Source organism: Prionailurus viverrinus, chromosome E2 (genome assembly GCF_022837055.1).
Source record: "Prionailurus viverrinus isolate Anna chromosome E2, UM_Priviv_1.0, whole genome shotgun sequence".
Lineage (NCBI taxonomy): Eukaryota > Metazoa > Chordata > Mammalia > Carnivora > Felidae > Prionailurus > Prionailurus viverrinus.
Window position 1 is genome coordinate 34,503,703 of NC_062575.1, and position 12,054 is coordinate 34,515,756.

At 59.3% G+C, this 12,054-nt stretch overlaps 1 protein-coding gene across 7 annotated transcripts in view; it reads right to left on the bottom strand.

Annotated features, from left to right (window-relative positions):
• The window catches only part of ADCY7 (adenylate cyclase 7), a 57,936-nt gene that overhangs the window by 14,059 nt on the left and 31,823 nt on the right, over nt 1-12,054 (bottom strand). For 6 of the 7 annotated variants that reach the window (XR_007147379.1, XM_047835835.1, XM_047835834.1 and 3 more), the window contains exons 2-10: nt 11,152-11,588; nt 9,225-9,428; nt 8,191-8,352; nt 7,304-7,453; nt 6,814-6,962; nt 5,903-6,014; nt 2,857-2,984; nt 2,528-2,686; nt 2,169-2,301 (exon numbers count right to left, since the gene is read on the bottom strand). Coding sequence is in view for 6 of the 7 variants with exons in the window: in XM_047835835.1 (XP_047691791.1) it covers nt 2,169-2,301; nt 2,528-2,686; nt 2,857-2,984; nt 5,903-6,014; nt 6,814-6,962; nt 7,304-7,453; nt 8,191-8,352; nt 9,225-9,428; nt 11,152-11,322 (1,368 nt within the window). In the remaining variant the exon portion in view is untranslated. Of the gene's footprint in view, nt 1-2,168; nt 2,302-2,527; nt 2,687-2,856; nt 2,985-5,902; nt 6,015-6,813; nt 6,963-7,303; nt 7,454-8,185; nt 8,353-9,224; nt 9,429-11,151; nt 11,589-12,054 lie in introns of those variants that run through there. The other variant, XM_047835837.1, reaches the window with a different exon arrangement.

Here is a 12,054-nt window from a genome sequence, read left to right on the forward strand (position 1 = left end):
GCTCAATGGCTTAAGCGTCCGACTTCGGCTCAGGTCATGATCTCACAGTTCACGTGTTCGAGCCCCACATTGGGCTCTGTGCTGACCACTTGCTCAGAGCCTGGAGCCTGCTTCTGATTCTGTGTCTCCCTCTCTCTCTGCCCCTCCCCCGCTCACATCTGTCTCTCTCAAAAATAAACATTAAAAAACTTTTGTTTAAATAAAAAAATAAAGATCCATCAGCTCAGAGTAAAAATGCACCTATTCAGAAGCAGGAACGGGGAGGTGACTTGTGACCTTCAGCAGCCCACAGGTGACCCCACCTGCCACCTCTGGACACTTGTCCCCCAGGGGTCCTCACACCTAAGAAACGGTGTCAGAGCCCACAGAGGCCCAAGATGGGAAAGGGCCTCCACGTCCACAACAGGAGACGACCCTGAGCTTGCGTGTGGTGGCCTCTGTGCACACACAAGGACACGTCTCCAAAATATGTCATCAGGTGAAGAAAGCAACAGGGTGGGGCACGCTACCCTGGGCTTGGCAAGGGCAGATGACCGTCTCTCAGTCTATTTACATGTGCACAGACCTGTCTGTGCAAGGAACTCAAGAATCTCGACCACGCCGGTCCCCTTTAGTGGGGACATGCCAGCTGCACACAGGATGTGAGGGCGACTGTCCACAACACCCCCTTCGTGCCCTCTGAATTTTCAACTCTGTGAATGAATGACATTCAACCAAGATGGGGGAAGGCAGGGCTGCTGGGGAAAATGTCAGACGCCCCGTGAGATCCTGCCCAAAACACGCTCATGCTAAAAACTTCTTCGCTGTTTATGTGAAACTCAAGCTCGCCTAGGAGCCCCGTGGTTGCCTGGCTGAGGCGGCGGCCCGGTGGGGCCGTGCCCACCGCTGGCCTGCAGGACAAGGGCTCTGCTTCATCGGCTCACAGGCTCTCCGAGCACCTGCTCCACTGTCGGGAAGCACTCAAGGTGCAGCCTGGAGAAGAGGGGCGCCCCTGCCCCAAGGTGGCCCACGTGCAGCTCACGCAGACAGTAAATAAGCAGAGACGACAAACAAATGGAAGCATCTGAGCCCTCAGAGCGAAGAGGGCTGTGGGCAGAGACAGCAGCAGTGGCAAGGGTCCTGGGGTACAAAGAGCCTGGCAGTGGAGGGACAGGGGCTGAAGGGCTCTCAGGAGGGAGGGACGGGGTGGGTGGAAAAGAGGGTGGGGCCCAGAGCTGTGGGGTACAGGGTGAGGGGCCACACCGTATTCCATGACAGCCCCAGGAACCCGGAAAGAGTTTCCCCAGAAGCTCACTCAGCACCCATGGCCCACATTAGGGGAGGGGACGCTGCTGAGCAGTTCCCATCCCTGAGGAGCAGGATGGCGCCCCTGGGGCCTGGGGAGGCTCACAGGCCGGCCCTCTGCTCCCCCACAGACTGTCGGGCCAGCTCTGAGGACGGCCAAGGCTAGAGAGAGAGGGAGCTGGAAAGAGCCTGTCGGGGCTGACATTCTTGAGCAAGTCCCAAGGATGATTCACCAAGGCCGCCAGACGAGCGGGCCTCCCGTGGCAGGAAAGAAGGCCTGTGTGGGCGCAGGGCAGGGCCAGGGCCTACCGGCCTTACGGCAGCCCAGCAGCTACCCCCGCCACGGGGTCCTGAGGAAAGTGGGGTCCCCCCACCCCCCAGCAAGTGACGGCACCAGCCAGTTAGGCGGCCACTGGGGGGCAGAACCCTAGGCTCCTGCCTAGTCCCACTTTCCTGACTCAGCCGAAGCACATTTTAAAAATGTGTCTTTTCAAAATCGAGGAAATTAGTGACAACCCCCAGAAAATAAAGTAACAGCGACTATCATTTCTGGGACGTTTATGAGGTGCCCCTTTATGGTGAGGGCCTCACTCAGACTAGCTCCTCCTCCTCCTGAGGTAGGCACTGCTGTTATTCCAATGGCACAGACAGGAACACTGAGGCCCAGAGGCACTGGAGCCTAGAATGTACTCCGTGACGGGGAGCTCACTCCTACCCTGGGCAGGCTGCTACCCCACGTCTCCACAGCCTGGAAGAGAAAAGCACTCTCCCCTCCATGGGGATCTTCCCCCAGGGTGTGGACCCTGCTCCCCCGCACAGCCCCGGCTCCCAGGGTCTCCTGAGCGAGGCCCTCCCGCCCGGCTGCTTCTTCTGAGCCCTCGTACCCGGGGGTCGATGACCAGGTAGGTGTGGATGTTCATCTCCTTCAGGTGGGGGTCCCGCTGCTGCCCGTGCCCATCCTCCACCTCATACGCCTTGTCCAGGTGGTTCAGCGTGGCCTCTGTGATGTGCACCCGGCTGGGGGAGACACGAGTCAGAGCAGCAGGGCCCAGAGGAGGCTGGCGTCCGCCGGGGGGGGGGGGGGGGGGGGGGAGGGGGCACCATGGGGGGCGCCAAGTAGGCCAGAGCCCGGACTGGCTCCCCCAACGCAAGGTCACTGCTCCCATCTCTGACCCCACCCTAAGCCCCCAACCCAGAGTTGGCCCACGGCCTCTGACCCCACCGCCGTCCCGCTGCGCCTCACCCAGGGACTCCAGCCGCCTCCATCCTGTTGGCCAGAGACACGTCGTGGGACCACACGTCGTACTGCCACTTGCGCAGCCCAATGACACCACACAGCACGTTCCCCGAGTGGATGCCCACACGCATGCTGATGTCCACACCTGTGGCCTCTCGCACCTGCCTGGGCAGAGCAGTCCAGTCACCCCATCCCAGCCAGGGCTGCTGAGGGACCCAGGCGAGCCACTTTCGCCCCAAGCCTCGGTTTCCTCAACTGCCAAGTGGTTCCAGTGCACTCCCTACCGCGCGTTGGGAAGCAGGACCCGGTGCCCCGGTTCCGCCCATGGTACCTACTTAATGGCCTCACACATGTCCAGCCCCATCTTCACACAGTTCCGGGCATGGGTGGGCAGGGATACGGGCAGGCCCGACACACAGTAATAGCAGTCGCCCAGGATCTTGATCCGCATACACTCATTGGCCTGCAGGGCAAGGCAAGCAGGGGCCTGGTCGGCAGATGGCTAAGAGCTGGGGTCCACACGTGCCAGGCGCCTCCCCATACTCTCCAGAGTGAGCCAGACTCCTTCGTGGCCAGACGCTTCCTCTGGGGTACCAGCCACCAGTAGCCGCTTCTGGGCCTGACAAAAGGACTGGGGATAAGGAGGACTCTCCAGAGGGAACCCCTAAGCAAGAATCAGGGGCCAGAGCGGGTATTACCAGGGATGGCCACCCGAGTGCCTCTGGGAGAGGCACTGTCTTTGCTTCATCCGGTCATGCAATGCTGAAATGTCCGTGAGCTCCCTGCCCCACCCCAGGCACTGGAACACACAGGGAGCAAAACAGACAAAACTCCCCACAACGTGGGGCTCACACACTAGCGGCAGTTAGACACTAAACTAGACATCCAGCGGTGAAAATGCTAAGGAGAAAATGGAGGGCTAAAGGCTGGCTAACCTCCTGGAACACAGGTATCCTCGGCCTCCAGATCTGGTGCCCGTCCCCTCCCATGCCCAGCCTCAGTGACCAGGTAGGGCACCATCCCTCCCATTCAGTCCCTGTACCAGCCACGCCTTTATGAGCAGTCCCTTTACTAAATCTTCTTCCAATGACCTCATTTGAGTGAATGCCAGTTGTTTCCTGCTGGGCCCTGGCTGCCAAGGGATGGGAAGACAGTGGCTTTTCTAGAAAGCAGCAGGAACCTTGGAGAGGGCCTGGAGGCCCAGCCTGGAGACTCAGGCTCAGGGCTCCAGCCACCCTCATCTCCGCCCCAGACAAGCACAGCGCTACCCTCTGGAGCTGGGCTGTCTGTCAGGGACTTAGGGGAGCCCACATCCCCCAGGCTGATGCCCCACCCTGACACTTAGAAACCAGGGAAGTTAGGGGCGCCTGGGTGGCTCAGTCGGTTGAGCATCGACTTCAGCTCAGGTCATGATTCACGGTTCATCAGCCTGCGTCCGGCTCTGTGCCGTCAGCTCGGAGCCTGGAGCCTGCCTTGGATTCTGTGTCTCCCTCTCTCTCTGCCCTTCCCCTGCTTGCACTCTGTCTCTCTCTCTCTCTCTCTCAAAAATAAATAAAACATTAAAAAAAAATTAGACAATAAAAAAGAAACCAGCGAAGTTGTGTATGTTGGGGGTGGTGGGGTCCTGAGCCCAGATGTGGTGCAGGTGCCTCTGGAAGGGTCGGCCCTGGCTCTCAGAAAGAGGGTACGGATCTGGAATCTGCTGATAGGACAGAAGTCTGGGACCAGCCCTGCCCAGGAACTAGACACTCCAGCTGGAAGGCGTCCCTCTCCCCATCTGTACAAAGGACCTGCCTCCTGCGCCTGCCACAGAAGGAAGGTGGCATCCAAGAGGACAACAGCAGGTCTCCAGGCTTTGTGGCAAGGAAAGAGCCACCTGTGACTGGAAACCCAGGCCCTTGGCCCACATATGGCCCATCTACTGGGAACTCCCACCTGCTGGTTTAAGAGATGTCATGAAGGAAGGAGGCTCCTGAAGGAAGGCTCCAGACTAGGCAGGCTCTCTGAGTCACTCGGTCCACAGTACCCCGAGGGACAGTGCTCCAGGGCACCCCTGGCCATCCGGTAGTTTAGCCACCCCCCGTGGTGGTCATTCTCTAAGACGGAGGCCACTCCTGGGGGGCCAGTCCCTCCTAGAACAGAGCAGCTCTGACCATGAAAGAGTCCTCCTGCTGCGGGGCCCGCACTCACCTCCCATCAGGGTCCACACCACTGGTTCTCCACACACGGAGTCACCCGGGAGGCTCTTAAAATCTCTCCCAAGTGTGGGCACGGGTGCTAGCATTTTATTTAAGCTTTCAACCTGATTCAGGTGTGCAGCCAGCATAGACAGCCTCGGCCTTCAGTGTTAACACTTGGGTCTCTCCTTAGTGGCCACCACTAAGCCTGTCTTCACCGGAAGCTGGCCCAGCTGCTCCCCAGGTCCCCCAGCTCCCTGTGCTCTTCAAAGCACATAGCATATAGGCTGAGAGCAATCTGAGGGCAGGGCCAAGGCCCCCACTTGAGCTCAAGGCTGCCACTCGGCAGGTCTCGGGACCATTCGGTAAATTAACGAGTAACAGTACACACACACACACGCACACACGAGATCCCCCGACCCACAAATGTTGGTTCCCTGCCCCCTCCCCCAGTCCCAGTGCTGCTCGTAAAGATGAACAGTGATAGCCCAGCCCAGCCCTGCTTAGTCTCCAGACCTCTCTCTGCTCAGCTGTACCTGGGAGACCCTCCTCACCCAATGCCCACCCCCACTCTGGCATCTGCCACATTCCCCAGGGTCCCCGGATCAAGTTCTCCTCATCTCAGCCCTAGGTCCTTGCATGTCTGACCCTGGGGCTTCGTCTCCCTCATCTTCTGTCCACTCACACTGAGCCACGCTCACTTCAAGGGCCCCCAGAGGTTTCCTTTTATCCCAACCTTTTGCACACGCTGTTCCCTCTGCCCAGAACCATTGCTTTTCCTCTTCAGGGTCTCTTTTTAGGTTCCTCAAACTCTAACGTGCACACGGTTCACCAGGGATCTTGTCAGAAGGCACCCTGTGGGTGAGGCCCAGCATTTTGCAAAGGCCTCCCAAGCTCCCTGGGGAGGCCTGCTTCTGATGCCCTCATGCAGTGAGATAGAGCCATCTCCTCCTCCAGGCAGCCCTCCTGAGCCCCTGTGCATCCCCCGACATGTACTGGCAGTCTCCCCCCTGACCTCACACTCTGGGGACAGGATTCTGGCTGCCACAGGCACCACTCAACCTCCGCTGCCACCGCAGAGCCCTCGGAAGTGTTTGCTGACTGAATGCTACGATTCAGGCCTCCGCACACCCATGTCAGCACAGCACTGGGCACATGCCACCCGTGGGGACAAGGGGGGCAGCACAAAGGCCCGCGGGCTCACCTTGGCGATCTGGTCGAACTTGCCGAAGAGCTCGTTCAGCATCACCACCAACTCTTTGGGGGAGCAGTCGCTGGCCAGCCGCGTGAAGCCCACAATGTCGGCATAGAGGATGCTGGGGGCAGGGGTGCAGCCGGAGGGTCAGAGCCAGGTCCCTGGAAGCCCCTGAGCACCCGCCAGCCCTGAGCCCAATCACCCCGGCCTCCGTAGGAACAGGAGAGAAGCTCGGGGCCATAAAGAGGAATTAACGTTCCAGAGGCTTAGTATCAAGGCAAAACGCAGCAAGCCCCAGAGTCACAGGGCCATCGAGAACTGTCATCCCCAGGCCCCCGTCACTGCAGACCACAGGATGGTGCTCTCACAGGTGCCTTGGAATGCCCTCCTCCCTCCCCACCTTTGCACAGACTTCAGAACCAAGCCTGCTGGTGAGACGAGACTCCGTGCTCCCTCAAGCCAAGCTCCACACCCGACACTCGACATACACACACTACCCTTGTAGGGCTCCCATTCCACAGATGAGCAAACTGAGGCTCTGGTTAAGGGCCGCTTCGAAGCCAGAGCTTCAGTTTGCACCAGATCTCCCAGCTCAAAGTCCATGAGTTCCAGACCAGCTCACAGACAACCTCACTGAGGTTGGTGCATTCAAATAAGATTCTGAAGCCGCTGTGAATCTGCCAAAGACGGCTGTCAGGACCAGGGGACTTCGCCTCTTTTTAGGGGGGCCTGTGCCCCCTTGCGGATCACCTGAAAGGACCCCTCTCTTCCTAAAGGCCCCACTTATGTGCAGAGCTTTACAATTTTAGGGGGCTACTGGATCTCTCCCGACACCAATCTGGTCTGATCCGACCCCCTGGGGAGACAAATGGGGAGAATGAGCTCAGATTCACCTCCCCCAAACTCCCTGTGGGACCCACCTGACGTTCTGGTGCCGCTTGACGTACAGGCTGTGGAAGTTGTTGTCGGGCATGTAGCGGCGGTCCCCGCGCTCCTTGAGCCGCTCGATGATGGCCAGCTTCATGCCCATGGAGATGTGGGCGGGCAGCACCGACAGCAGCAGGTTCTCCTGAGCACCGGTGGAGGACAGGCAGGGGGGCTTGAGGCCCCATCCTAGGTGACTGGCCTCTGTTTTCTCTACGTTCCTTCCTGCTTTGCCTGGCACACCCTCCATCTCCGCTGGCCTGTGTCCTGCCACCAGCCTCCCATGTCCCCAGCAACCCCCAGGGGCGAAGCTTGCATGGTTGTCCAGTCATGCGGCCCATGCTCACACTGTTCAGTGAGTGTCTGACATCCACCGAGAAAGGACACAGGGCGTGGGGCCTGGGAGACAGCCAGGCAGGGCCGGGGAGGGCCAGGCAGGGCTGGGGAGGACCGGGCTGTGGCTCTAGGGGGAGGCAGGGTCCACACCTGCTGACGCTTCTTGACGCGCAGTTTACGACGGATCTGGATGCACTTGACAGTGTAGGTGAAGAGGTCTCGGGAGGCGTCCTGCATCTGGTGCTTGTGGAAGGCGCCCGTGAGATTCCCACACAGGAAGATGACAGCGTTGGCCAGCAGCTGAGGGCGGGCGGAGGGCAGGCTCAGCATATGGCTTGGCCTGTGCCCTCGGGCTACCAGCCCCCTCGGCAGGCTGGTGATGGCACCCCAACCCCATTCTCTGACCTTCGACCCACTCAGGCTGGCACCCTTCCCAGACAGGCAGGGAAACTGAGGCCCAGACAGGTGCTGGTCCTCTAGAGTCACTGTGACGATTAGACCAGGTCTCAGGCTGGGGACCCTGAGACCAGGGAAGCAGAAAGGCATCATCCCAGTTCGGCCCAGAGGACAGTCACAGAAGGCATGGCATCCCGATAGGCGCCCAGAGCTCCGGCTTCTGTCTCCCAGAGCTGACACCAGGCCTGGTCAGAGGAAAATACCTCTCCTGGCCACCACTAACTGTGAATGTTTCACTCAATGCAAAGACACAAGACAGGGTGCCCAGGGATATGCTCCCAGCCCTATCAGCATGGGACTCTGCAGGTGATGCTGAGCTACACAGCAGGACTGGAGAAGGAGGGCCAGATCGTCAGGGGCACCACAGGCCAGCAAAAAAAGGCCACAGGGCATGGCCCTGCCCAGGGGGGCGGCTTCCCCAGCCGACTGAGGGAAAGCCTAGCCTGGAGGCCATCTGTCTGCAAAACAGGGTGCTGAGGCCTCAGGACCGACTCGCCCACACAGGTCTCCGCCGCCCTCGGGACCAAACCACAGCCCCTGCCTCCACCTGCCCCCCTCCTGGGCCCCTGTGCACACCTCACCTGCAGCCCTGCATGGACACTGGGCGTCGTGAAGGCCTCCATCAGAGTCCCGATAACGAGGAGGTGGGAGATGCTGGAGACTGCCCCCGCCACGACGGCCCCCTGCATGCTGAAGGGCAGCAGCGTGTACACCACGAACACAATGAAGAGGAAGAAGGGCACCTGGGGGCCGGGAATCGTGAGGCTCAGGGACTGGCCCCGCCGCCCCCGCCCCAGGACACAGCCCCAGACCGAGCTGACATCAGGGCCCCTGCAGTCTCTATTCTTCTGGGGATGGCCCCCAAAACCCGAATCCTGAGCCCTCTGCCCCCAGGGCGGCCCCTTCCCCTCCCAGTGGTGAGGGACAGAGACAGACTCGCAATAGAACGAGAAAAAGCCGAATTCTGCTTCTGGGTCAGACCCAGACAACAGTATCCATCACTTCCTATGAGCTGATTTATGATCTGGGGCCGAGGCCAGGCCTCCCCAGGAGTCAGACTCAGGCCCTCGTGGTCGAGGGAATTCCCGCCTGGCACCCACTGCCGGGGCTCTCCCTCCACAGGAATGGTGATTGGCAAAAGGCTGGAGCAGGGTCGGCTCACTGACCGCCCCCAGCAGATCAGCCCAACCTGGGGATGGCCCGCCTGGGAATGAAATGGCACAGGGGAAAACAGAACAGAGGGCAATTGGGACCCGGCCATCCCGCTGGAGCCCCGGGACTGGCGCCCCCAGCCTTTCCTGGCACACGGGCCCGTTTGTGCCTTTCTGCCTCTCTGAGCTAGAGTTGTGTCATTTCCAATCAAATGAGGGTCCGCCTGCAATGCTCCAGCCGGACATTCACAGGGACACTCTTCCCAGTTCACCCATCTCTCCAGCTCAGAGAGCTGACAGGGGCCCAAGATCAGCCCAGGGCCCACCCTATGTCACAGGCCCATGGCCCATGGCAGGAGGAAGGCCCAAGGCCAGCACACTGAATGCAGGCACGAGTTTCTGGGTGCACAGCTGGGTGGTGGCATCCAGCCCCTGGGGACACCAGGGTCCCCCCACCCTGTTACCTGTGCCCCCATGTGGGTTGTCTTTATCCATGAGTCGAACACCAGCACATAGCCCAGCATCATAAGGCAGACCCAGATGAGCAGCGCCGAGGCCCTGAGCCACCGCCGGACGAGGCACTCAACATAAACCAGCACGTAGAGAACCACAAACACAGCAAGTGTGAAGAAGGTCGTCCCCAGGACAGTCTGGTGTCCAGAGGGGTCCTGGGCAGGGCAAACATACACAGAAATGCCTCAGCTTTCCCCAGTGAGGCACTGCCTCCTCCAGGAAGCCTGCCAGGCTAGCCTGTCCAGCCTGCCCCGAGCAATGTCACCTGTGTTCTCCACACGGGTGACATCTATGCTCCGTCTAAACACCAAGCTCTTCCTTACCTTCGGGCTTTGTGCTGTCTTGGCTAAGGTTGCCTTCACCACCATCCTTCACCAGTCGCTTCCTGTGCAGCCCTGAGATCCTGCACAGCCCAGCCCTGTGATGCTACCACTCCCCAACCCCTCCCTGTCAGGCCTCCTCTGCTTCCAGGGTGCTTTGTGAGGACCTGCGGGGGACAGATAGCACCAGAGTGCAGGAGCAAAGCCGTGGAAAGCCTCCTGGAGGAGGCCACTGCTCCTGTCTGTTACAGAATGAATGGAGGTTAGGAGCAAAGGCTGACCAAAGGCGTCCCAGACAGGGGAAGAGCTGGAGCAAAGAGACAGAAGTGTGACACTGGGAGGTGGTTGACAGGAAAGGAGAGTCACAGCTGGGACAGCACCTGGTTTCCCCCAGGAGCCCCTAAGCTCCACGGGCACAGAGGCTGATCTGGGGGCCAGCATACAGTAGGTATTCAGTAACCATTTGCTGAATGCAGAAACCAATGTCCTGCGGTTTCCAGCCACAGATACAGGCAGCACCGACAGTGCACCCACTGAGTGCTGGCTGCTGTACCCATATCACCCTGATAACACCCTGTAGTCTCTGAAGTTTTCTTCTAGAACTCTGCTGCTGCATACAATGGCTACTAGCCACGTGTGGCTATTCAAGATTAATTTTACACCAGGGGCGCCTGGGTGGCTTGGTCAGTTAAGCGTCTAACTTCAGCTCTGGTCATGATCTCAAGGTTTGTGGGTTCGAGCCCTGTGTCTGGCTCCATGCTGACAGTGTGGAGCCTGCTTGGGATGCTTTCTCTCTCCTTCTCTGTTCCTCCCCGACTCGTGCTTTCCCTCTCAAAATAGATGAATAAACTTAAAAAAAAAAAAAAAACTCAGTTCCTCAGGGATACCTGGGTGGCTCAGTTAGTTAAGCATCCAACTCTTAGTTTTGGCTCAGGTCATGATCTCTCGGTTCATGGGATCGAGCCCTGCTTCAGGCTCTGCAGTGCTTGGGATTCTCTCTCTCCTTCCCTCTCTGCCCCAAGGGTGCTGATGCTCTCGGAAGGAAGGAAGGAAGGAAGGAAGGAAGGAAGGAAGGAAGGAAGGAAGGAGCGAGGGAGGAAGGAGGGAAGGAGGAAGGGAGAAATTAATTTACTTTTTTAAAGCTTCTGTTCCTCAGCCACACTAGCCACGTCTCAAGAGCAGTGGTGGGGCAAGGCCTAGGTCAGAGATGACAGCAGGGGCGTCTGCCTCAAGACCGGGGTTGAGAAGGACTCTGAGGCCAGAGAAGGAGTGCTGGAAAGAGGGAGTCGTGACACGCGAGCTGTCCCAGACCTAGGTCTTCCGTAGAAGTTTACTTTGGAGAAAAGGAGTGTAGTTTACTTGGCCAAATGGACGTAAGCTCGCAAAGCACCCCAGACTTCAAAATTAAATTAAAATTAAAAGCCTAACTATGCTCCCGAGCACGTCACAGATGCAGAGCTTCAGGCTGAGAGGAGTCCACGACCTGCCGGGAGGCCTCGCAAGCCCAGAGCGGCAGAGCCGGGCCCCGAACCCGCCGCGGGCCAGCCGCCTCACTCACCCCGCAGACGAAGGCGATGACGATGAGGGCGACGCAGGCAGTGACAGCCACCAACAGGAGCGTGAGCAGCAGCGGCCCGTGCTGACTGGTGAGACGGTACTTCTCGTAGAGCACGTCCTGGTTCGGGCCCTCCTCGCCCTCGTTAAGGAAGTAGCGCCCCTTGGCCGGCATCTTCCCCCCAAGGCCCACCCGCCCGGCAGTGCCCTCAGGAGACCCCACGGCCTGGGGAGCATCTGTCTGCAGACACCCTCCCTAGTGGGCCTAGGCCTCCGGCCTCTCGGAGTCTGGCAGGCGGGGCTGGGCAGGGGCCCCCTCAGCAGGCAGCCGCGTGGGCCACACGGGGCCCGCACTGCTCCGCGGCCAGGCCGGCTCACAGCACCACTGGCCTCTTCCTCTGCATCCGGGCCGGGCTGACCAGACACACGGGGTCCTCGGCTCTGCGGAGACACAAAGCAGACCCGGGTCTGAGTCATCAACCTAAACCCACACCTAACTCCTAGGTCCCGTTTCAGGCTCTGCGCACAGGGCTGGTTCCCTGTGTTTCCCAGGACTGCAGCAGCCACTAGCCACACGTGACTATTTAGAGTTAACTGGGTTAAAAATGAAATTAAGGGGCGCCTGGGTGGCTCAGTAGCGTAAGCTGGTTTCAGCTCAGGTCATGATCTCACAGTTCGTGAGGTCGAGCCCAGAGTCAGGCTCTGTGCTGACAGTGCGGAGCCTGCCTGGGATTCTCTCTCTCCCTCTCTCTGTGCCACTCCCTCCTGCTCTTTCTCTCTCTCTCAATTTCTTTAAAATGAAATTCAATGTTCAGTCCAGCCGTCACACCAGTCACATTTCAAGTGCTCAAAAGCCACACACGGCTAGTGGCTATTATATCCGGCAGCACAGATAAAGAGCATTTCT